This window comes from Pangasianodon hypophthalmus, chromosome 19 (genome assembly GCF_027358585.1).
Source record: "Pangasianodon hypophthalmus isolate fPanHyp1 chromosome 19, fPanHyp1.pri, whole genome shotgun sequence".
NCBI lineage: Eukaryota > Metazoa > Chordata > Actinopteri > Siluriformes > Pangasiidae > Pangasianodon > Pangasianodon hypophthalmus.
In genome coordinates, this window is record NC_069728.1 from 4,785,327 (window position 1) to 4,809,727 (window position 24,401).

Genomic DNA, 24,401 nt, shown 5'->3' on the forward strand with positions numbered 1-24,401 from the left:
TGTTAGGACACTGAGGTATGTAGTGAAATATGGTATTAAAAAAGCACATATCCAGTACATGATGTGAATTATAGGATGGGCGTGTGTGTGTATGTGTATGTGTGTGTGTGTGTGTGTGTGTGAGTGAGTGTGTGTGTGAGTGTGTGTGGCTACTGGCTACTTTGACCTCTAAAAGTCATCATCCATGTCCATCTTATTGCCCTTTCAAAAGCACACAGAGGGAGGGGGTTAGAACAATTCTACTTTTCTGTGGATATGAATGTGTAGTTGTCTAGCTGATAGAGTAGAGGGCATTGTATGTTATCAACAATCAGGTTCAAAATAACAACAGCAGACCAGCAACACCACTGAAGCCGAACTTCTGTGATAATTTCTTTTTGCACTTCAACCAAATGTTTGCCAACCACACAGGTGTGTGTGAGATAAGAGTGCGAGTGCAGTTAGAAGAGGTAAACCATGACTGATAATGCAAAAAGGGTGGCCTGTGTCAGAGAAATCACACACACACACACACACACACACATACACACACACTGCAGCAAGATAACTAACACGGGCTTTGAGTTTACTCCCCAGGGAGCTCCAGCCAATACATAATGTTTGGTGTCCCACATCCTGACACACCTGAGCCACATAACTGACATTCTGCAGACTTCATTATCTGGCGTAAGTGTGTTTGGTGCTGAAACTGAATTAAAATGTGTTCTAGATGGGGGGCGCCCAAGGACACGATCGAGAACCTCTGAGTTAGTACACTGACAGTATCTCTGTTAGTGCTACTGAACCAATTAGGGGGTGTTCATCACTCCCCATTATACCATGCATGCAGCAGTGCTGCATTAAACACCAGAACTGAGGATTTCTCCTGTTCTCTTCTCTTCCCTTCTCCTCTCTTCTTCTTTTCTCCTCTCTTCTCTTCCTTGCAGCTGCACTGCAAACTCCCCAGTCTACGGTACTGAATTAACACTGGCAGTATTAAATTTACATCTACAGCTGGCTACAAATAAACAAAGTTAGAGTGTACAGGGATTTTTGCTGTCTCCCTTCTCTCTCCCGCCCCACTTCTCTCACACTCATTCTCTTATGCTGTTCTCTGTAACCCTCCCTTTCTTGCTATTTCCTCTCTTTGCTTCTTTCTTTCTGCATTGCTGGAGTTTGTGAGGAAGGAAAAACCACTGGCATGATGCATTGCGTTGCAAAACACTGCATTTTTATTGTGCGTAGTTACAGGCTAAGTGCAAAACTATTTCGAATTATTTAGGTAACAAATCTTTCACATGCTGGATGTGAGAATTGATTCAAGACACTGTTACTGTTTTGTAATGCACAGAAAACCAACAGCTACAGAGACAGTATGGGTTAGGTTCAAGTCTCAGCGGGATGTTTGGAAAAGTTAGTTTCCTCACATGGCACAAACATAAGTGCATGCAAATGCACACACTCTTGTGTGAGAGAGTCTCTTTGCTCTGCTGGTCTGCAGTTGATGGGGCTGGGAGGAGAGGAGAAGGGTGCTGCAGAGAGAAAGCACAAAGCCCAGAAATAAATCTGACAGATGTACACATTTAGACGAACACACACACACACACACACACACACACACACACACAAAGCTACATAATGGCACTTTCTTGTCATACTTTTTTATCGATTATTGATTTCTCGCATCTCTCCCGCTCGCGCTCTGTTACTCTCTCGCATGCGTTCAGAATGCTGCAGTAGGATAGAGTCTTGAGTCTGAATCTAAAAAAATCGAAAGACTTTGTCATGCCAAAGCTACAGAATCAGCTTGCTGCTCACTGAGAATAACTCACAGCAGAGTCTCTGGTGCAGCCGTATTTCAGCCTTTTAACCAACACAATATACATTAAAAAAGAATAAGCAATATACAATTATAATGGATTTTAAAAAATAAAGGACAAAACAAATTGATTTCTAATTGTCCACTCTGGAACTGAAAAAGTGAGAAAGTGGAACTGACCGGGACATGCCAGAGAGAGTGTGTATGCAAGATGTACTGTATATGAGAGCATGTGTGTGAGCTGTGTTTCTACTTACTGATGACCAAAATAGAGCAGGAGGCTAAAGTGCACAGATCTATAACATGATCCATGACTGCATTGCACCTTACAGTAGTCTATATTCTACACACACACACACACACACACACACACACACACACTCCCCCTCCTTATTCCCTATAAACTGCAAAGTACATTATGGGCGTTCTTCATGTACTATTGTATTATGTTATTATAATAGACTAACATACTGCAGTGCATTGTGGGGTTTCAGCAGGACAAAAATATAATATACCTAATAGTAAGCCTCCTTAACTAGTGCACTATATAGTAAAGTGGGTATTTTTTCAGACATGTAGGTAGAATTGTTATCTCCACAGAAAACCAGACAGAGAGAGAGAGAGAGAGAGAGAGAGAGAGCATAGAATAATAAAAATCCAGGGGTAGTCAGTTTCCTCTTTATTGAGGGATGAAATCAGTCCTTCAGCATCAACAGCGCTTTCTGCTCTAGTGTGCGTTTGCATGGTTCTGGCTGTGTGCCGCTGCTCCGTAGGAATTTTGTGTGTTTCTCTGAGACAGCTGTATTCTTGTTACGTAAGAGGTGACACACAGCATCACACAGGGGCCCTGACCCTGACCCAATCCTGTAGCAATGCTGCTCTTACACACACACACACACACACACACACACACACACACATATATATATATATATATATATATAAAAATGCAATACTGCTTGATATTTGCTATGGCTTTACAATATGCCCCTTTTTTTTTTTTTTTTGCAACACAGGGATATGTGATGATGTGTATCACCTCTGATTGGTCAGGAGATTTGTATGAGAGCATTTGGGTCAGATGTGGGTTTATGTAGATTCACTGGACCAACACATGTATAGGAGCAGTCATAAGTTTGGACACACCTGACTGAATGTATGTTTTTAAGTCTATTCACAGACAGCATCAGCTAATTTGATCTACTACAGATGCTACTGTGGAATTCTTTTTTTTTTACACTCTCCACTCATCCTTTAAAGGTTAGCTGTATAGCTTATAATGCTTGTAGATTGTAAACAAATTCATGGTTAAGTAGTGTAATCAAATCACCATACGTGATACAAACATCAGGGTTCATTGGAAAATAAACCTGCTAGAAACAAACCTGTCCCATGTTAGTTAATGTTAATAGTCATATGGATCCAAGAGTTTTATCACAGGGAAACTAATACTGTCCAAATAGGGCTTTTCATAATTTTAAAGCCATTTTAATCTAATGGTGTCTTCTGTTTCTGAGGCAAATATTAATTATAAGTTGCCTATGTATGAATTTACTTCTAAAATGAAAACCACAAATGCAAGATATTCAAATCTAGCAATTCTTTTACAATATTTGGACTATTTGATCTGCCCCCAAAATGTAGGTTTTAATTTTTTATTTTATTTTTTATTTTTTTGCAAGTGCTTTGCATATATAGGAACTATTGGAAAAGCATCCTTGGCAGCTATCTCAGGAAGATGTGTTGGCAAAATACCAAGAGTGTCTCTTTGAAGTACCTAAAATATGAACTATATTTGGCTTCATTAACACATTTTTGGCACTGCATAATTCCAAACATGTTATTTCATAGTTATGACTATTACTGAGGTGTGAAATAGTGTTAGTAATGAAAACGGCTCTGAGTAGGTGTGTAAACTTAGGTCTAGCACTGTATCTCTCCAAATATCCTTAAGATGGTTGGCCATGCTTAGGCATGAGTGCAGTCACTCATCAGCGTCTGATAAGATCTCGCACATTTTAGTCATCTTAAATGCGCCCGTGATAGATCTTTTGCTGAACTGGCGCAAATGTAGACCCATGTGCACTGTACTCTGTCCACAACCAGCCTGTCTCACTCAAAATCCTTTCTTTCTGTATGAGTGAATGGAAAGAGGATGCTTGTGACCCAAATGCCAGGTTTCTGACAAGCAGGACGCTCGTCAACTGATCAATCGTCAATGCTTCTTTTATACAGGGAGCTATGTCTATCTAAAGAAAACATCGTAACTTATATTAAGTACCACATATATTTTACTATCATAGAAGTACTGTATAATATTTATGGATTATTTTGGGGTGGGAGGTGCGGAGTTCATTTTGAATTTAATTTGAATTACTCTGATATGGAAGCTCACCCATGGCAGCACTAAAAGACTGAGGTGAGGAAAAGCTGAATGTGTCATCCGAGGGAACGGGCAAATGAATGAGTGCACCAGTGTTTGTGTGCAATTGTGTCATCTCAGCAACTTTGAGTGTGTTTGTGACTGCGTGTGGTTCTCACTTGTCCACACATTCGGCACAGCAAAGTGCCAACTTTGTTCTCGTTCCCAATAATAAAAGTCATCAGAGTAAAGTGTCCTGTGTCTTATGTTTCTATTGCTGTGTATAAGACCAGCGTTTCTCACCAGCACTCTCCTGTGGCGTGGACGATGAGAGAAGACGCCTGTGACCCAAATGCCAGGTTTCTGACAAGCAAGACAAGTGAAATGCTTCTCAACGGATAAATCTGCAATGTTTAATTTATAAAGAAAACATAGGTACTTGCTGTATGTAATACATACAGTATTTTTCTACAATAGAAGTATAATATTATTTTACTTGGATATTTGTTTGTGAGGTTTACTCTAATTAGCTTCTCTTCTCTTCCTCTTTTTCAGTCCTTCCCAAAAATCAGTTTAGTTTTTGTTTTTCTATTTTCTTACCACAAAGACTCTTTGTGTTTTTGAGAAGTGAGATACCAACAAGGTTAAAATGTATACCTGGATTGATTACTATCTTGGACTAACTGTTAACAAATCCAAAATGTTTTTTAAACATTTAGTGAAGAAAACATTATTTTTATGTATTTCCTAAAAATTAAGGTAGACAGTAGCCTAAAGTCGCTGACAAAAAACACAATTCCTTTTATTAGCATTCAACACAAATTTAGAATAGGACTAGCATAAAAGCACATTATATACATCATGATTTTGGTATCTTATTCCATAATAGTGACATTTTAAAAAAACAACAAGATAACTGGGAAGAAAATAAAATGAACTCATTATCAGAGTAAATAATGTCCAGAAAATGTGTGAATCAATGGCATTTTAGGGCTTCTGTAAGACCAAGACCAAAATGTGAGTTTCCTTTTTTCTATTTTCCATTCCCATGACCCTAAACTTGGTATCTCCCATTTTCCACTCCTTCAACCCTTCTTCCATGTAGCACAGGCTGATGCCACCATTCTCTCATCCCAAATGAGAGTCACTCTGCTTGATTTGGCCTCTCAGCCTTCTCCCCAGTGTACCTTGCTCTTTTTATAGTGGGCTGTATTCATTAATAGGGAAGGGCCTCTCTGGAGAGCATGAAGCTCATTATAGAGCTGCAGCTCATCTGGGTGGTGCTGGCTTCATTTGGGATCCTTGCTCTGCAGGTCAGACTCTGCTGACACCTTTTCCTGATTTGGATGTCTTCGGCAAGAATTCTCCACCTCAATCTCATCTCTTTCCCAACTTAACCACCCCCCAGGACAGAGGGAGAGACAGTGATGCTTTGTGCGTCACTGGAGTGTAATGAGGTTTGATAATGAGTCTCTCTCACACACTGTCCCTAAACGATACCTTTCTCATTATAAGCAACATATCCAAGTGAACGTCATTGCAGAATTTCTTGTTTTTACATGGATTTGTAACATGACTCAGGCTATGTTTTAAAAAATCATGACCACAGAGACCATTGGAGAGAATAAACCCAACACCTGAAAGAAGCTAGGAGTGAAATTAAATATGAGATAGGGAAGTAAATAAATTTTATTTATTAGGTATACCTATTTTTTTTCTTCCAGCTACAGCAGAACTGGATAATGTCTGCTAAACCTTCCAGATTGACTTCACAATTGAATAGTTATTATTGATTTTGTGTGGAAATGTAGATAAATACTTCAGGTACATACTGAGATTCCTGTTCATGCACTGGTGCTTCTAATACAGAGCTAAACTTTGTGCTGTTTGAGCTGTGAGTGTGGGCCTCAGATGCAGTGCAGCTGGGAATAACTAGCTAGAGAATTGGCACAGACTCATTATTGTTGACCCGACATCTTTAACAAACAGAGAAGGGATTTAGCCTTTTTGAAACTGTCTACAGTACACTGTGTATGTGCGTGAATGTGTGTGTGAGTGATTCTGTGTATAAAATAATCCTGGCGAGATGTCATTATACGTCATTATCAGTTATTACTTTTATTATAAATAAATTTCGCAAAAACACAGAAATGCCTATAAAGCTTTTTGAGAATGTTGTAGAGCTCCACGGTAACTTAAATTAGTTATTGGGATTTACAGGGAACAGATGGAGGGAGGGGCAGTCTTTGCCTTCAATGAGAGATTTAAACTGATGGCCTAAAATTAGAACTTAATGGGCTTTACTCATGCCTGTCAATCATGCCTGCTCCAAAAGACAAGCACACACACACACACACACACACACACACACACACACACACGCACACACAAGCAGCCACTTGATTAATTATTTATCTAACATGTTTTCATTAACTGAGGCTCGGAGCTAAATATGTAAAATATGAAAGAGAGACAAACATTAGACATGCCCTAAGACATATTCTGATACATGTAGGTGTGATTCTTATGCATATTTCTTTGTAGGTTGCTTGTCTTTGTCCACAAACAAGACCAAATACATTGCTTATGTACTGGTAATTAGGTTTTTATTAACTCAAAATAAATATTGAAGTACAAGGTAAACCTAATGATCAGAATTGATACAAATCAGAATCACAGGACACGATGTACTAACCTGTCTTTATAAAGGCACAGTAAGTAGAGTAGTACCCTCAATGATATGTCATTTCTACCATTTGTACTGTCACTTCTGCTTTTATTTCCCTGACAAAATGCATCTAGTGTACCTTTAAAACTCATTTAAAGTACACAACTGGGACCACTGTGGTACCTTTGAGGACACATTTGCATCATACTGTGTATATAAAAGTCTACACACTCCTGTTAAAATTGCAGGTTTTTGTGACATAAAAAAAAAGAAACCAAGATAAATCATGTCAGATCTTTTTCTACCTTTAATGTGAAATAGCAACCAGTAGAATTCAAGTGAAAAACAAATAGAAATATTTTAGGGGAAAAAAGAAAAAGATATAACTTACAATATCCTGGTTGCGTAAGTGTGAACACCTGTTAACTAATACTTTGTTAAAGCATCTTTTACTTGTAATACAGCACTCTGTCTTTTTGAATACAGTCTGCCAACTTAGCAAATCTTGATTTGGCAAATTTATTCCACTCTTCATCACAAAAATGCTCCAGATCTAACAAATTGCAAGGGGATCTCCTGTGCACAGTTCTCTTCAAGCCATTCAACAGGTTTTTGATAGGATTTAGATCTGGGCTCTGACTGTAAAGTCACTGTGGTACCACATTTTCTCCACTTGTTGATGATGGCCTTCATGGTGTTCCATGGTACATCTAATGTTTTCGACTCTGCTGATCGATACCTTTCCACAATGAGATCCTGATCCACAATGAGAACAGCCGATCTTTATTTGCAGTTAATCAGAATCACTCCATTGATGACAGGTGTGTGATAACATTTGAACATGAATTTGAATGTGATTGGTTAAGAGAGTTAACAGAGGTGTGTAGACATTTTATATCCAAAAAACATACCTGTTAAACTGCAATTCCATCATTTTTATTTTTCTGACAGCTACCCATATGTGTTTTGCCAAGTTGATGGAGGAAGATCATTTTCAGTTTGGAAGGGAATTCAAATAGTGGACCCAAATAGTAACACTGATAGTCTTATGATCCAGAACTAAGTCTTTAGATGTCTATCATTAGTTTTAACCTGTTTTTTCCCCCACTAAATTCTTCATGCCCTTGTGCATTTATTGATATTGTATTTCTAACAGCAAAAAAGTTATCAGTGCAGCTTCTTTCTTTATTTCTTTTACAGTCTGTGTCTACTGAACTGAAATAGCTATTTATTGCTAGAGTGATATAGAAGAAATGGGAAAACACACTAAAGTGAAATTAATTCATACAATATATCTACAAATGTGAGGTGCGTGGAGCAGTGCAGGGGAATACATGAATTCTGATGTCTTACAAATATGGTTTTCATCAAAGTGGCCTAACAGACTTCCTACTTTTACAAGAACAGGCCATTTGACCTTGCAAATGTTAAACTAAGACTATTGTTTTCATAACATGTAGCGGGACAAAATTGTGAAAATGGTGACCCAACAAAAACATACTCATGTGGAATAACTTGGAAACAGAGTGATTTGGTAAGCCAGAATAGAATGCAGTGAACCTTGCAATTTTTTTTTTTTGATTCAGTGAGTATATTTTTCTCCAAAAAGCTTTGTTGTCACTGTTCAAGGGTTTATCTCTTTCTCAAACTGCCAAAAATAAGTGCATGGAGATCCTTGCACAGAAAAGGTGCAGATAGCCAATGAGATTATAAATGGTGTTGTGCCTTTGCCAGCAATGCATTACAGAGAGTGTACAAGATCGCACACTTCTGATGATGCTCCCATGCAGAAGAAATAAAATCTGTGCAGAATACTGACATAAAAATATGTATAAAAAGTTAACTGTCAGTTGGAGTACTGACAGGTACACTTGACTCTCATAAGAGCATTGCATTTATTTTTGCAAATACACATCAAAACAGAGACAGTCCCACCGCCACCCAGAGTCAGTCCCAACCACAAATAACGAAAGCTAGCAACATTAGCTGTGAACTTAGCAAGCCATGCATATTGTTAAAACACTGCTGACAATCACTCATTAAACCTCAGTAGCATAGTGGTGGTGCCGAGTGTTGTTTTCCCATGCTAGTCAGCTAATGCTAACCAGTTGGGGGCAGAGCAGATGCAAAATCTGCAGCTCATGGCATATTTCTGCTCAAAGAGCAAATGAGTCTGTCAAATAAAAATAGGTTTATTTCTATTAAACCTAAATGGGAAAAAACTAGAGGGAACATTGAGTGTAAGTAAACATTAGAAAAAAAATTATTATTATTTTTTCCATCTCTTCTGCACGTTGCTTTAAAAGCTGATTCAGCAGACTGAATGTGAGAGGAATCTCAAGAAACATGCAGACCCATCTGACCCAATTTCTCTTGCTTTCTCTCACTTGCTGGTACATTGTATTCTCTCAGGGTCCATGTTTGATGTTGAGGCTACTTGTGTGTGAGTGTGCAGGTTTAATGCCTTTTTTCCAAAGACCTGGCTTCTCCATTAGGGAGAAATATGTGTAGCAAGAAATACCAAGTTTAAAATCATAAAATAGTGTACACACATTAGCGAAGGCTCACTTTAGGCCCTCTGATTTCAAACATGCAGCCCCTCAGGTTCTGTTTTCACCTATAAGCATGAGAGTTGTGTAAGTGTTCACATGTACATGAAAGCAACTGAGGCATACTGGGAGAGGGAGTGAGAGATAGAGAGTGTGAAAGAGGGAGAGAGCAGGGGGAAAGATTGAAAAAAGAGGAATAGAGTGAGTTAGATAAAGTGAGAGAGAAAAAGAGATTTAAGAAGAGGTTAAGAATTTTTTGCTGTAGGCATGTGCTAAAAACAGTTTCTGCTCTTCAAATCGATAAAAAAAAAAAAAGAGACGTACACCGAAAAGCTTCACAGAAATTCAAATGCAAGTGCATCCTTCCTCTTGGAGATGCAGATGAACTACTCTCTTGCCATTCTGAGATTAAAGCAATGTTTTAAATTGACCAGTGTTCATATGCATGAGGGAGCGAGAAGCAATTCAAGAGCCTGATCATCATGAAATACGTTCTCTATTTTTCGTACCATCATAGCACCAAATAGCACATTAAGAAAATGTGACTGGATCATAACACAGTACTATCTTACAGTAACACTGCAAATGTTGGAACAATACCAATAAAACAACTAAACAACACAAAGGAAGAATTTAGCAAAATCCCTTTCATGATATAAAAATAATAGTTCTTGTTCACATTTCAGAACAAAGTTCTTGTTTCTACTTTACTGCACCATCAGACACAAAGTTGATTTTCATTCTTTTCCCTGTTCAGGCCTATCTCTGTGCTCCATGATTCTCAGGTTAATTCTTAATCCAAGCTTGGCATGACAGCTGAACACTGCTGCTCAGAGATAAATGTCTTTGGGTCTCTTTCCCCATAACGTCAGCTGGGACTGGAAACTTGCCATTTACAAAGCTGACCTGAATTGGTCAGATATTATTATAAATTAGCCTGAGGCATTTCTCTGTGTTTTCCTCAGTGAGTTGGTAGGGACTGTGACAAACTTTATATACAAAGGAAATCCTGTCTTATTAGGCATTTTAATATACTTCACTACATAATGATCATTATGACACTTTTGCTAATTAAATTAAAACCAGTAACTATTTACTTATGCCCATAGGATGACACCATCTGTCACCATAGAAGATCACATTGCATATATGAGCATGTGCATCAGTTAAACTATACACAGAGTTGATGAGACCGAGTCTACCATAGCGTTAAAATTATTATTGCTTTGGACATAACAGTAAGTTAGGAAACACATATTTAGGTGATTTATAGGTGTACATGCCTCAGATGGAGCTTGTAAACACATTACTCTTGTCTCACTTCATTAATTATCATCAATGCTCAGCATGATGCTAATGTATGCAAATAAAAAAACAGCTTTCTGAATATCTGCTATAACAGCAGGTCCAGTGTAAATCCAATGATTACTGTATTTATCACTTGAGAGGTAGCTTTGTCTGATATCCACAATCAGCTGTTGCATATGTTTGCCTTGTTAAACTCTCACAGCATCGCTGCCAAACAAAAGGGTGCAATTATGTGAAAAGCCTTTTAAAGTTAACATAAGACATCCACTATCTAGGAACTTCTCCTGCTTGAAGCACCTTGGTCTATTAAAAAAAAAGTATAGAAGCTTGCTTTAATCAACCAAGCACTCAATCACTAGAAAAGTTTTCTGGTAGCTATGGAGATCTGCCAGTGGGACTGGTCACATTTCTTTACCCAGTGCCCTAGTTGCCCTTGGTAACCCACTAGGTGGTAGGGGACATAGGGGACTACAAGAGCAAACATTCATTGATAGTCAAGTAAGCAACTTGTGCAACTGACCAGGAATGAACAAATTTTCATCTGTTCTTCAGGTTTTATGAGTCAGTGGACATTTGAAAACTTCAGAGATTTAAAGTTGTTTCCATCTTTCTACACAGATGGCTATAGAAGCAAGCAAATATTAATTTTTTATGGGCAAATATATGTCTGGATTCTTAAGTAAACCAGCATTTCAGAATCATATTCCTCTTTAAGGTAAGTTCCAAACATGGTAATATTTCAGAAATGCTAATATGGATTTTTAAATTTTAATTACCATCATTTAATGAAAGCTCAATAATCTATGGTCTCCTTAAACACTGTGGTTTAAATGCAATTAAATGTATTTAAACATTGAAATAGGTGTCCAAGATACTTAACACTGTAAATATGAACTATGTTATAATGCAGAAAGATTTAGAATTAGGTACAGAATATTAGTATTCATAGTAATAAGGTTAATGGTTTTAATGTATTAATCACATGCAATGTTCTAGTATCTTATGGTTTTATAGCCATGCATTCTACAACAAAACAGTATTTCCAAGTTAGAAAAAAAATATATTATGTCTATAACTGTAACATACTGTATATATATATATATATATATATATATATATATATATATATATATATATATATATATATATATATATATATGGTAGATTTTCCACATAATCTAAGGCTAATAATAGACATGTTAATAAACCTTTTGTTATTTAACAAAGAAAAATGTATAATCATTGATACAGTAAAGTTTTCTGTAAGTAGATATTTATTTAATATTTATGGAAGGAGTCCCGGGTGTCAGGGCTTTGTAACGGTCACTAAGTTTTCTGCCACAGGAGCGTCTCCAGGACAGAGGATTTGTGCTTTCCAGTTTCTTGTTAATATAACAAGCTGCATTTTTGTCTTATAAACCTCAAGCGGGAGAAAAAAGAAGCTGGTGAGGAAACAACTGTTTATAGCTTCTATAACGTAAGTTTAGTGAAGAAGAGTCTCTCTGATACAAATGCATAAGACACATTATGGCCATATTATTATTATGCCTTAAAGACTTGTAATTTGATATCAGATAATTGTCACCAATTAAGGCTGGGAAATTAAATTGACTTTCTCTCCTGTTGATCCTCAATTGTGTTTCAAATTAATTGCTTGTCAGGCATAATTTAAGATGCTACTGTTTTTGTTATGTTAATTAGTGATTTTGCATTGTTGACGAAACATGGACTGCATTATAACCATCAAGACTTTTAATGCAAATTTGACTTTTATTGTAGGCCAAATGTAGAGAGCTAGACAAACAAATCATGATGGTTTTTAATGTAATCTTTTCTCTTTTTCATAACAAGAGAAAGTCCATTCTGTTGTATGGATAAATTGATTGGATTGACTGAATGGATTGATGAATAGATGGATGGATGTTGCTGATATAATAACCATTTCAACAGTGACAAAGACAGCACTTTCTACATTCAGTAGGTGTGCATGTTGTATGAATTAGCATTCCAGGCAGTTTTTCATAATGCGGAATAAATCTGAGAATGAGGAAGAACCCATAATGGGGTCCATATTGGTGTCTGAAGCACTTATTACACCCAAATATTAGGTAGCCGAACCATTAGGTCTCTGGAGAAGAACCCCGAACAACATCGTCAGCCACGCAGGTCAATATTAACCTGAAGCACTTAGTCTACATAGAAATGCACCACAAATGAAAACAAAATGAACTGATATACATAGAAAGGGGCGAGAGTTGAGTTTGTACAGTAGCTCTGATCATAGACAAGAAGGTTAGAGAGGTTTGAAACACTACAAGCTGAGACATGTTATTCGTTCTTGTCATGTTTCTATCAACAAATGTTAACAAAGCTGTGAGCACACATACTTTACGCCCTGTCCAAACTTGGACCACAATCACTGCAAACGTGCAAGCACAATTTGAATTCAAACTTTCTGGAAAACAACATTCAACATTCAAGACCACACTCAATTGGCCAGGTCCAGTCCTCACATATGCAAACATTAAATTTGAATGTAAAGTTTAATCGTTCACTTAGAAATGTTGTATGTCAATGTTGTTTCTAAAGTTAAAGCAGTGTTTAACAGTCCTGTGTCTGGAGATCTACATTTCTAACCAGGTTAGTTATAACCCTACCAGCTGGCATGGCTAATAAAGTAGATTGGAGAAGGTGTGTTGGAAAATGGTTTGTAATAGTCTAATAATTTATGTCTCTATGACAGTCTCTTGACTGCCTCCCCATCGTAAAATGGACATAAACGAAATATACAACAGATTTAACAATGCACAAAGTGGACTAATATTTCAGCACTGAATACAGCAGAATAACTTGCATGCTATAAGGCTTATAGGCACAGAGACTTCTTTCTGTAGGATACAGAAGACTAATTCAACTCCCAACTCCCATTAGTGAGCCCATTACTGTTAACATTTGCATAATAAATGCAATGGTAAAACTAGCATTGCCTAGGCATGGGTGTGAAGTGTGCTAAATCACTTGATATAGGTAAGAGATTGAGCAGCAGCATTTTGAATTTAGGGTTTTACCAAATATGCCTATGGAAATGTAAAGGCATTAATCTAACAGGGAGTTTATAAAAGAATAAACTAGCATCTTTCAACCTAAACATAGCTTAAAGTTGGACAATAAAAAGAGATTTGCTAATTGACCTCATATTTGGTTCAAAAGAGAGTGTTATCAAAAAATTATTCCAAGATTATGAACATTTGTAAAGGGTTTGGCAATGACTCCACTTATGTATGTCAACTAAAAATTCAGGAGTTTAGGAGAGCATGAGTTTGTGACCTGTAAAAGAATGTTTATTAGCTTATAGCTACTAATGCTAATTGTATCTTGTATTTGTCAGTCTTGTAGTGCATTATGGGTAATACTCATGACACTCTGGCCACTGTATTAACATGTAAAAGTAACAACACTCAATAACTTATTCTCAAAGAGATTCGGTGTGTTGTAAAACTTTGGGAATTTTCTTAAAATGATTGACATTTTAGAACAATATAGAGTTAACACATAGCGAGACCACAGTTGTGCAGTTGTCTGTTATACAATTTATGCTGTCCAATGACTGTATGTTGCTGTCATTATGGCGTCTAAAATGAGAAACAATAACCTATGCAAGTATACATAAATTAGACAGCTGGCAGTGTATAAACTACATAAAAATTATAAACACATTTTTTTTTGGCTCTATGTGACTATATACTGTTGGTGCTTGCGATCCGGAGCTATTGGGCTATCAGGCTCTTCATAAGTGCAGATGATTCCCGTTTTGGTAATGGTGTAGGTTCTCCATGAAAGTATGCATTCACGTGATCAGTGAACTCTCTATATATTTTAACTCTATGGTAGTAACACAAAACTGTTATGAATTCTAGGGACAGAATGTTCAACTATCTAAAGACTGATCACGTCCATTTAAGCAACATGAAACACTTAATGATCCCATTACAACCTGAGCAAACTCAGTTTATTTTTAAAGGATTACAAACTAATAAGGCTGATGCAAGAGGGAGATTAATTGGAGAGCTGCCAGTTTGCTTTATTTGCTCACATTCTTCACTGTCAAAACCCTGACAGGCAGCAAGTAGCTTCCTTGCTGAAATGGGACTAATGAAGGTATTCGGTTGAAGTACTGTAGTTCCCAGCACAGTCAGTGGTTTACACACCATTGCCCATAAAAGAATATCACTCTATGTATCATTTTCATATTATTTTGTAAAGTTTTAATGTACAATAGACCTTGTGTCCTTTAATACCGCCACTGATAAGAGTTTGTTAAACAAAATAACTAACAAGAAGTGTGAGACTAATATTTTAAGTAGTCTAACCTACTTTTTTTTTTTTTTTTTTACATTAGAATATAAAAGATTTACTAAAACTAGGTCCAGTAACACTAAGAGGATAGAAAGCTTTCAACCTGAAAGGAATAGACTCCCTGTTTTGCAGTAAATTGTATTAATTGCAGTTTTACTCAATATTGAGTATTTTATCAAGTTTTAGTTCCAGGTGTGGAAAGTTCACTCTAGAGGTCATTCTGCTTTAGGTCCACTCTATAGTCATATTCTTCTAGCTGTGATAAGTGTGTGTGTGTGTGTGTGTGTGTGTGTTGGTAAAGCATGCGTCGTACAGACTGGTTAGTGTGGCCAAGCGAGGCCCAGAGGAGAGAGGAGAGGAGGGCTGAAGCCAGGCTGGCTCATGGGATACAAAGGCTCGACGAGGCCAAACGCTACCATCTTAACACACTGACCCGAGAGCAACACGCACTACACCGCCATCTCATCGCCCTTAAGACAGGTGTGTACGTGAATGTTTAGAGTGTTTTCTAATCTGTGTTTTAAGGGCAGCAATTCTCTAAATCTCACGTGTGAATTTTTCTAACTTGGACTCAGGTAACCGGTGGAGAGGCTTGAACACTGTGGGATCACGACCCTCCAATCACGATCTCAGCCACCCTGCTGTGTCCTATAGCAAGACCCGCTTACCCATAATCCCACCTGCAGACAGGGAGACAAACAGGCACAGGTGAGGACAGCAGTGATGGTCTGGTAAATAATTTCATATTTTTGCTTTGTGAGGCTTTAAATGTGTGCACACATGGCAATTAATTGCTGCTTTGAAAGTTTTAAGATTAGTAATGGCATATTAATGGCATATATTTAATTGAACATATCAAATATACACTATATAGTTTGTAGACACCTGATCATCACGCCCATATGTGCTTGCTGAACATATGTCCAGATTTAGTCCCCACTTTGCTGTTATAATAAGCTCCACTCTTCTGAGAAGGCTTTCCACTAGATTTTGGAGCGTGGCTGTGGGGATTTGTGATCATTCAGCTACAAGAGCATTAGTGAGATCAGACACTGATGTTGAATGAGGAGGTCTGGGGTTCAGTCGGTGTTCCAGTTCATCCCAAAGGTGTTCAGTGGGGTTGAGGTCAGGACTCTGTGCAGGACACTCGAGATCTTCCGCTCCAACTTTAACACACCATGTCTTCATAGAGCATAGACTGAATTTTATCAATTGACCTTATAATACCTAAAAATATGACATGTTACATTTTCTGTAAACCAAGATAGAAAGATAGAATAAAATCTTCATAAAGACTTTACATTTGTATATTGTCCTAAAAAAAAAAAAAAAAAAAAAACGATCAGAATATCACATTTTTAGGATTACACTCAGACACAAGAGAGCAACATTGTCAAGTGTCAACAGATTTATTGCATATCAAATAGGTGAAATGTGACAAAATGTGTTATTTGTCCTCAAATCCTAATTACATTTATGTGTTCCCTCTCACATGCTCTCCAGGAAGCAGCTCTTTTAAAAGCAAATTGATGACAGTATTGAAGCTTGGTCTTAATGACATGCACAAGAGTCCGTAAAGACTGATTTATATGATAGGACATGTAAATGTAAAAGTTCTCATAGACACTTTTAATTAAAAAACTTCCCAAAAAGCTGCTTGAAAGTTCGTTTTTTGTAACCTGTGCTTGACATGTTTGTAAGGTCAGTCATAATTTGAGCCCCTACTGAAGTCAGTGCACGTAATTTCGGGAAGATCTGAGGTTACCATGGTTTTGAATTGTTCATTTCCAGAGAGTTAGGGAGGAATGTTAACTCCTGTGCTCACTCTTGACGCAGCACAACTTCAAAGGGAATGAAGCAGTAGCAGTTCAGACTAGGGCTTCAAAAATGAAACTAGATGTATCCTGTGGATGGCATGATGTCAGATGCCCACTTTGTATTCATCAAACTCCGGGTGGTTACATAACAAACTAATGATCTAAAAAATGATCAAAGCCAAATCAGAATACATGTAACATTAAGTAACATGGTATAGGTAAAAGTATAGAGTAAATTTAAGTTTCATAGATCAGGCGTAGCAGGAAAGGTGTATTTGTGTCATTGTACTGTATGGTCAGTGGTGAACACCATGCATATAGGAAAAAAACCCAAAGTAGATGCTGCATTATATGGGCATGATTCAGTATTAGGCTAATACTAAGTCTATGGAGAGATGCGGATCTACCCCGATAAAATCAGCTGTAACTGACTTTCACTTTTTATGTTTAAAATATTTTACAAACATACTTACAATATTTGAGCAATATATTAAACAATATGTTTAAAATATTTTACAAACATATTTTCATATTTCAGATATAATTTAATATAATCCATCCATCCATTTTCCATACTGCTTATCCTACACATGATCGCTGGGGCCTGGAGCCTATCACAGGGAACTTTGGGGCACAAAGCAGGGGACACCCTGGACTGGTTGCCAACCCATCGCAGGGCACAATCTCACACACACACACACACACCGCGGACAATTTGGAAATGCCAATCAGCCTACAACGCATGTCTTTGGACTGGGGAGGAAACTGGAGTACCCGAAGGAAACCCCCGAAGCACGGGGAGGACACACAAACTCAGGGCGGAGGCGGGATTCGGACCCCCAGCCCCGAGGGTGTGAGGCAAACGTGCTAACCACTAAGCCACCATGCCCCCTACTATACTATACTATACTATACTATACTATACTATACTATACTATACTATAATATAATATAATATAATATAATATAATATAATATAGTTAGATAGTGGATGTAGTGAAAGTTATGTGCAGTACACAAATTCTCCAGTTTAAGTTTCCATTATTTTTATTCAAGAATTCAAGAGTACATCAAATCATAAAGCATATGTATGATTAGGTAAACTATCTTTACATATTTAAACACACATTTACATATAAAAGTGGTGCAGCAGGGAGCATTGCGGCCTTCAGGGTCCCCAGTTCAATCCCATCCGGTGTGAATTCTCTCACCAGTGTTACGAGGATCAGCTCTGGATCCACTGCAACCCTGACCAGGATAAAGCAGTTACTGAAGATTAATGAAGAAATGAATTTATATGTAACATATTCATCACAACATATTACAGATTTATCCAGTAACATAATCACAAATCCAGCTACAAATGTTATTAAGAACATTAGGTAACAAATGAGGTCATGCTATATATAAGCTAAAAAGTCTAAACTGTTTAGAGATAATCTCATTTAAACAAGACCTAAACAGTACATTATGCAAAGAGAACACATTGTCAGATCTTTCGCCTGTGAAATGTTCCTTGTATTATTGTTTTGAGATGCTTACAGTTCTTATATCTAAATGCTGTACTGTGTGATGCATGTCTGTCTTAGCTCAGTAAGTTCTCTAGGTTTTAGAGTTAAATAGATATGATGTACATGCATTCCAGTGACAGTTCACAGCTACAATGTGGTTACTGTGGAGTACTAAGAGCACCCGCAGATAGAAGCACAAATTGACGTACTGTTATATAAAAATACAGTTGGTTTGAAGTGGTTTGAAAGGTTGCTGGCTGTGTGTGTGTGGAGTAAGAAGACCCTAATAGCTATAATGCCACTTTCAGGCAATTGCAGGCAGTACAGGCAGGTGATGGTGTGCTGTGTTAAAAGAGTGGGAGGATGCAAGCACCTTTGTGTGTAAGGTCGGTGTGATTCGCTTTGTGCTATGTGGCTGTGTGTTGTGGTTAAATTATATCTCCTGCTCTAGTTATTAAGATGCGAGCTGTGTGAGCGTCTGAGTGTGTGGGAGTATAAATGTACAGATGTGTTCATTGCGATTGCTGGGATTTCCTTGGATATTTGCACTATTGAATTTGATAATGAGACAATGCACACAAACACACACACACACACACACACACACTTACACACAGAAGGAAACAATCAATTAGAGGAAAAACACTACCAAGGTGAATACATACAAAGACATAGAGAGACAAAAAGAAAAGAAACAGAAAGAAATTTCATAATATATTCACCTTTGTCCACCAGACCATTCTGAGCATTCTTGTAATTGTAATACAATCTAACTTATCTCCATTTTATTCTCTCTCTCTTCGTGGACTTGAGGCCATCCTGGCAGTTTCTCTTCTCTATGCCAATTAGGCAGAGGGCTTATGGGAACATCCTAGCTCTTCTTCCCAAGTTATGTTTTTGCATCTAACACCATTTCAGCTTTCTCCCTCCCTTCCCTGCCCTCCTTTTCTATCAAAATGCTTCCATCAGCTTCTCTGTCATCTCTACTCCTCTTCAGCTCTTATCATTCATCATTCTCTCATCCCTTCCTCCCTCTTCGTTCTTTTCCTTGGTTTGTCCCCTCCTTCATATTCTCTCAGGCCTTCTCATCTGCAATTCACTCCTCCTCTATTACACACTTATTCCAAATAGATATGTGCCTTCTTTAAGCGTTAATGAATGGATATTCATTTAACTGGTAGAGGGGGAAAGGTGCTCTGGATAAAAGCATCTGCTAAATGCCATAAATGTAAATCTTTAATGTAGCATAATCAAGCATCATAAAAGCCACCCGCTGCAGATGTTTTTTTTTTAGTCCTGATACACACTTCTACGATAGTGCTGCTTTGTGCATAAAATATTTCAGGATGTGCCTTTTCTTTTTCGTATTTTCTCATGTGGATGTAGGGCACAATGTGTATACGAATAGTGATTCAGTATTTGAATACTGAAAAGGTTAACCAGATATTCAAATAATCATGCACACCTCTAATTCCAAACAGACTTTCTTTCATGACCGCGCAGTCGTAAGCCAACTCCTGCTGAATTACAGCCAGCTTTGGTATCTGTGTTGCAGGCTTTCAGTAGGCCACAAAAAGGAGCCAGACTGACTACCTGATTAATCCTAATGTTTATTCCATGCTGGCTTTTGCCTGACTGTGCCCAGCTCCTAACAGTGTCAGTTAAATGGGAATTTTTAAAAAGCAGGAGCAAAAAGATATTTCCATTCGTCTTCTACTTGTGCATATTGTTTCAGTAAATTGTGCATGATTTATTTTTGTGATTAGAAATCAAGATGCAAACAGGGTCAGAGTGAGCCAGTTTAGTGGCAGCATAATGAGTATGTTGTTAACTCACTCGTTTGGTACTTGACTTTCTGTAGCTAATGATGATGACAATGAGGACTAGAGGGCTGTTCCAACAATGATACTGATCTGCTAACTGTGTCAGGCTCATTGATCTGATGACTGCAGGCCTGTGGATGCTGCAGAGGGAGCAGAAGTGCAGCCTGGGTTTGTTGTGATCGAGTAGCACAGAATCAGGCCACTTCAGTGAAATATTCTAATTTGTCAGTTGTATTATAGGCTCAGCACTGGTGCACACCTTCCTAGCACGATCTTGTACCAATTCCTTTCAGTGTATGGTATAAATCATGCTGCAGATTTTGCATCAGTATCACAGCAGTGTCTTCCAGATGTTGAGATGAGTTTTTCAAATAATCTTTTTCTTTTAGTAAATTAAATACTTCAGTTTCACTATAACCTGAAACTAAATTCATGATGCTTGGAAAAATACATATTTTCATGTGTTTCTGTTCACTCCTCTCTGCAAATCTTTATTTTTTGAAAGTTTGACTTTTGTTGTAACCACAATTTCACATCCCTTTTCCGCTATTTGAAAACACCATTTGCCCTTTACATTGTGCAAATATTTCATGGCCAATGGATCAATAGAAATGAAATAAAATAAGTCTAGTGGCTATGAAATCTGCTGCCAGGTTGCAGAACTCCAAGGATGCTACTCGAACATCAAAATTTCTGGAATGTGGTATCTTTGCCAAATCGCCTCCAGAGCTAGAGAATATTTCTACTCAAGGTTCATGAGTAACAGTTCTTGATGCGGTAGATTGCAGGATGGAGAGACTCTTGTGGTTGGGTTTGAGTTAGTGAAGGATGGCTGAGGCAGACTTCTGAAAGAACTCTGCAAGTCTTTTGGAAGCACCTGTTATCTAATATTTCTTCATTGCAGATTCAATTCATACACCATGCTAAATTTGATTGGCACTCAATTATAAGTAGGCCGAAAGATGAATGGTTTAAAAATCTTTAGCTACATGACACACTAAACCTAACCATCAGTGCTCTCAAAATGGAAAGTTGGCAAGGAAGAGTGTTGTTGAGCCTGAAAGGCATGAGGATAACAGTGAAACAGGATCAGCAGCTCCAGATGCTTGAAAAGCACCAAGGGCAAATACACACACACTCACCGAGATTATAAGTGTCAATCATGCATTTCATCAGTTTATATCAGAAGTTCTCCTTTTTTAGTTTTGCATTCAGTGTGATGCAATTCAAGAACTCACTTCCTAGAGGCCATTATTTAATATTTCTGTGGGCTTTACTCCAGAAAGCCCTACTGCACAGTTGAGTAGTGAATGTTTCAGCAATGACAAAGAACAAACTGTAATCCTGCCTTTATTCCTGTTTCTCTCTGTAGGTCTGGGAAGCCGCAGTCCATCTGCTCCCTGCAGGCTCGAGTTCAGGACTTTCTCAGCAGTGGTGAAAACAGGGCTGATAATGCTACAGTGCCTGTATGTCTGCCAGACCTCAAACCACAGCCCCCATGCATGCTTCCTCCAGCCACGCCAGAGAGAGAGAACAAAGCGGGAGATAGGGAGGGACAGAATAAGAAACACAGGGATAGAAGGAGGGAGGGACAGAGGTCAGCACTGGAAACACAAGGATTTCGTTCAAAAGACAGTCAAAGAGAAAATGATCAGATAGGAGCAAGATATACAGAAAAGGGTGAGGAGATGAATGTAACAATACCCTACTCTACTCCTCTTTCTCCCCTCTCTGACACCCATGCTCCTGACGGCCAATTAAGGATGGTTCACACACTGCCTGATTTTGTGCAAGCACTGACAGAGGCACGCAAAGCCCGATACATACGACACAGAGGACAGCCTTTGTGCGAGAGAGAGCTGAGCGTCAGAGAGATATTCTCAAGCAACTCCAGAGACACACATACCACTCACTAACACACTAGTGTCACTAGTCTGCTTCACACTCATATATACTTAAGTTGAGACCTGTGAGCACACACACACTTTTAATCTACACAAGTTGCATTTTTTAATTTAAAAAAAAAAGAAAGAAATTTTCCTTATGGAGACCAGTCAAATGTCCCCAAGGTCAAAACAGTCATGTATACCTAAACATGTAATATGCTCTAGTAACTGCATTATTTAAATTTTAGCATAACATTCATATACTGGACTACATTATTGGGTTAGGTCAATTACAAACATTTTGTAAACTCTGTAACCTATAAATACAACTGGTATTTCAACATGACCTACATTTTCAGTTCTGCTTACTGCAGTTTACTGTCAATATTTTGGTGGGTTTTTGGGAGCACATATTAATGCTCTGACATGAGCTATGTATAAGTTTACCTCATGAAAAAAACATCCATCTCTGGGTTAAATCCTTTCGTAATATGTGAGCACTGGGATTGTACTTGTTTACTTCTGGTAAAGACAGAAGAATTCTTTACATGGTGAAGAATAAGCCCCTCATAACAGTTTGCCAGATCAAGAACACCATCCAGGAGGTAGGTGTATCTGTGTCAAAGTCAACAATTAGGAGAAGCCTTCACCAGATTACATACAGAGAGTTTACCATATGATGTAAACCAATGGTAAGCCTCGAAAACAGGAAGAATAATTTAGAGTTTGACAAAAACATCTAAAAATCATCAATCATCCTATGGAGAGATTGAGACAAAGATCAGCTTGTACCAGAATGATGGGAAGAGAAGAGTATGGAGAACGGAATGAACTGCTTGTGATTCGAATTATACCACCTGATCCTGATGGGTGTGTATGGCTTGGACCCTTGTATATATTGATGATGTGACTGCTGAAGAAAGCAGTAGGATGAATTCTGAAGTGTATAGGGCTATATTATCTGCTCAGATTCAGCCAAATGCTTCAGAACTCATTGGATGGTATTTCAGACAGCAGATGGAAAACTACCTGAAACATACTTCAATAGAAACTTGAGACTTTTTTTAAGGCAAAGAAGTGGAATGTTCTGCAAATCAGTCACCTGACCATTACACCACCCCCATCAGCCTGGACTGTTGACACAAGGCGGGTTGGGTCCATGGATTCATGCTGTTGGTGCCAAATTCTGACCCTATCATCTGTGTGCCTCAGCAGAAATCGAGATTCATCAGACCAGGCTACGTTTTTCCAGTCTTCAACTGTCCAGGTTTGGTGAGCCTGTGCCCACTGCAGCTTCAGCTTTCTGCTCTTGGCTGACAGATGTGAAACCCGACGTGGTCTTCTGATATTGTAGCCCATCCACCTAAAGGTTCGATGTGTTGTGCATTCTGAGATGCTTTTCTGCTCACCACAATTGTACAGATAGATTTTTTGACTTACTGTAGCCTTTCTGTCAGCTCGAACCAGTCTGGCCATTCTCCACTGACCTCTCTCATCAACAAGGCGTTTCCATCCACAGAACTGCTGCTCACTGGATGTTTTTTCTTTATTGCACCATTCTGAGTAAACTCTAGAGACTGTTGTGTGCGAAAATCCCAGGAGATCAGCAGTCATAAAAATACTTAAACCAGACAATCCCACCGACAATCCTACCATGGTCAAAATCACTGAGATCACATTTTTCCCCCATTCTGATGGTTGATGTGAACATTACCTGAAGCTGCTGGCTCGTATCTGCATGATTTTATGCATTGCTCTGCTGCCACATGATGGGCTGATTAGATAATTGCCTGAATGAGTAGGTGTACAGGTGTTCCTAATAAAGTGCTCGCTGAGTGTATAACTCCCTCCTGGATATACAGTGTGTGTATATATATATATATATATATATATATATATATATATATATATATATATATATATATTTTACATTTCCAAACATTACTTTTCCAAAAAAAATAATGTTACAGAAAAATGTTTGTATGTCAGTCAAGAAAGCAGCAGATTATGTAAGCGACCACTTTTCAGACAAAAAAACATAATGAAGGCTGCTGGGTTTTGCTGCAAAAATAAGAAGCAAAAATAAGACAGGCAAAGTCTCCAGGAGTCTCTGTGGCTGCTTCTGCAAGATGCTCAGTAAAACTTACCAGCTAATTTCCTTATAAATCTGCACAAACTGTACTTGAGACTGTTATTTAAGGAAAAAAAGCAAAGGGTCATCACACCAAATATTGAGTTTGTTTCATTTATTACTGCTTACTGCACGTTGTAGTATTTGTCTTTTAAGTAGAAAGATTTAATTTCATTATTTTGAAGTCATCTT

At 38.0% G+C, this 24,401-nt stretch overlaps 1 protein-coding gene across 4 annotated transcripts; it reads left to right on the forward strand.

The window, feature by feature from the left end:
* Window positions 1–11,183: 11,183 nt before the first annotated feature.
* On the forward strand, window positions 11,184–23,934 carry LOC113545214 (coiled-coil domain-containing protein 190). Of its 4 annotated transcripts, none has more exons than XM_053241948.1 (5): window positions 11,184–11,400; window positions 12,030–12,162; window positions 15,343–15,521; window positions 15,617–15,749; window positions 21,565–23,934. In XM_053241948.1, exons 3-5 carry the CDS (start codon window positions 15,344–15,346, stop codon window positions 22,106–22,108), a joined length of 855 nt encoding a protein of 284 aa, XP_053097923.1. In that variant the 5' UTR covers window positions 11,184–11,400; window positions 12,030–12,162; window position 15,343; the 3' UTR covers window positions 22,109–23,934. The 4 variants fall into 4 exon arrangements, with proteins under 4 accessions (XP_053097923.1, XP_053097924.1, XP_026800227.1 ...); XM_053241949.1 differs by having other exon boundaries at window positions 12,030–12,130; XM_026944426.3 differs by having other exon boundaries at window positions 12,112–12,162.
* Window positions 23,935–24,401: the final 467 nt, after the last annotated feature.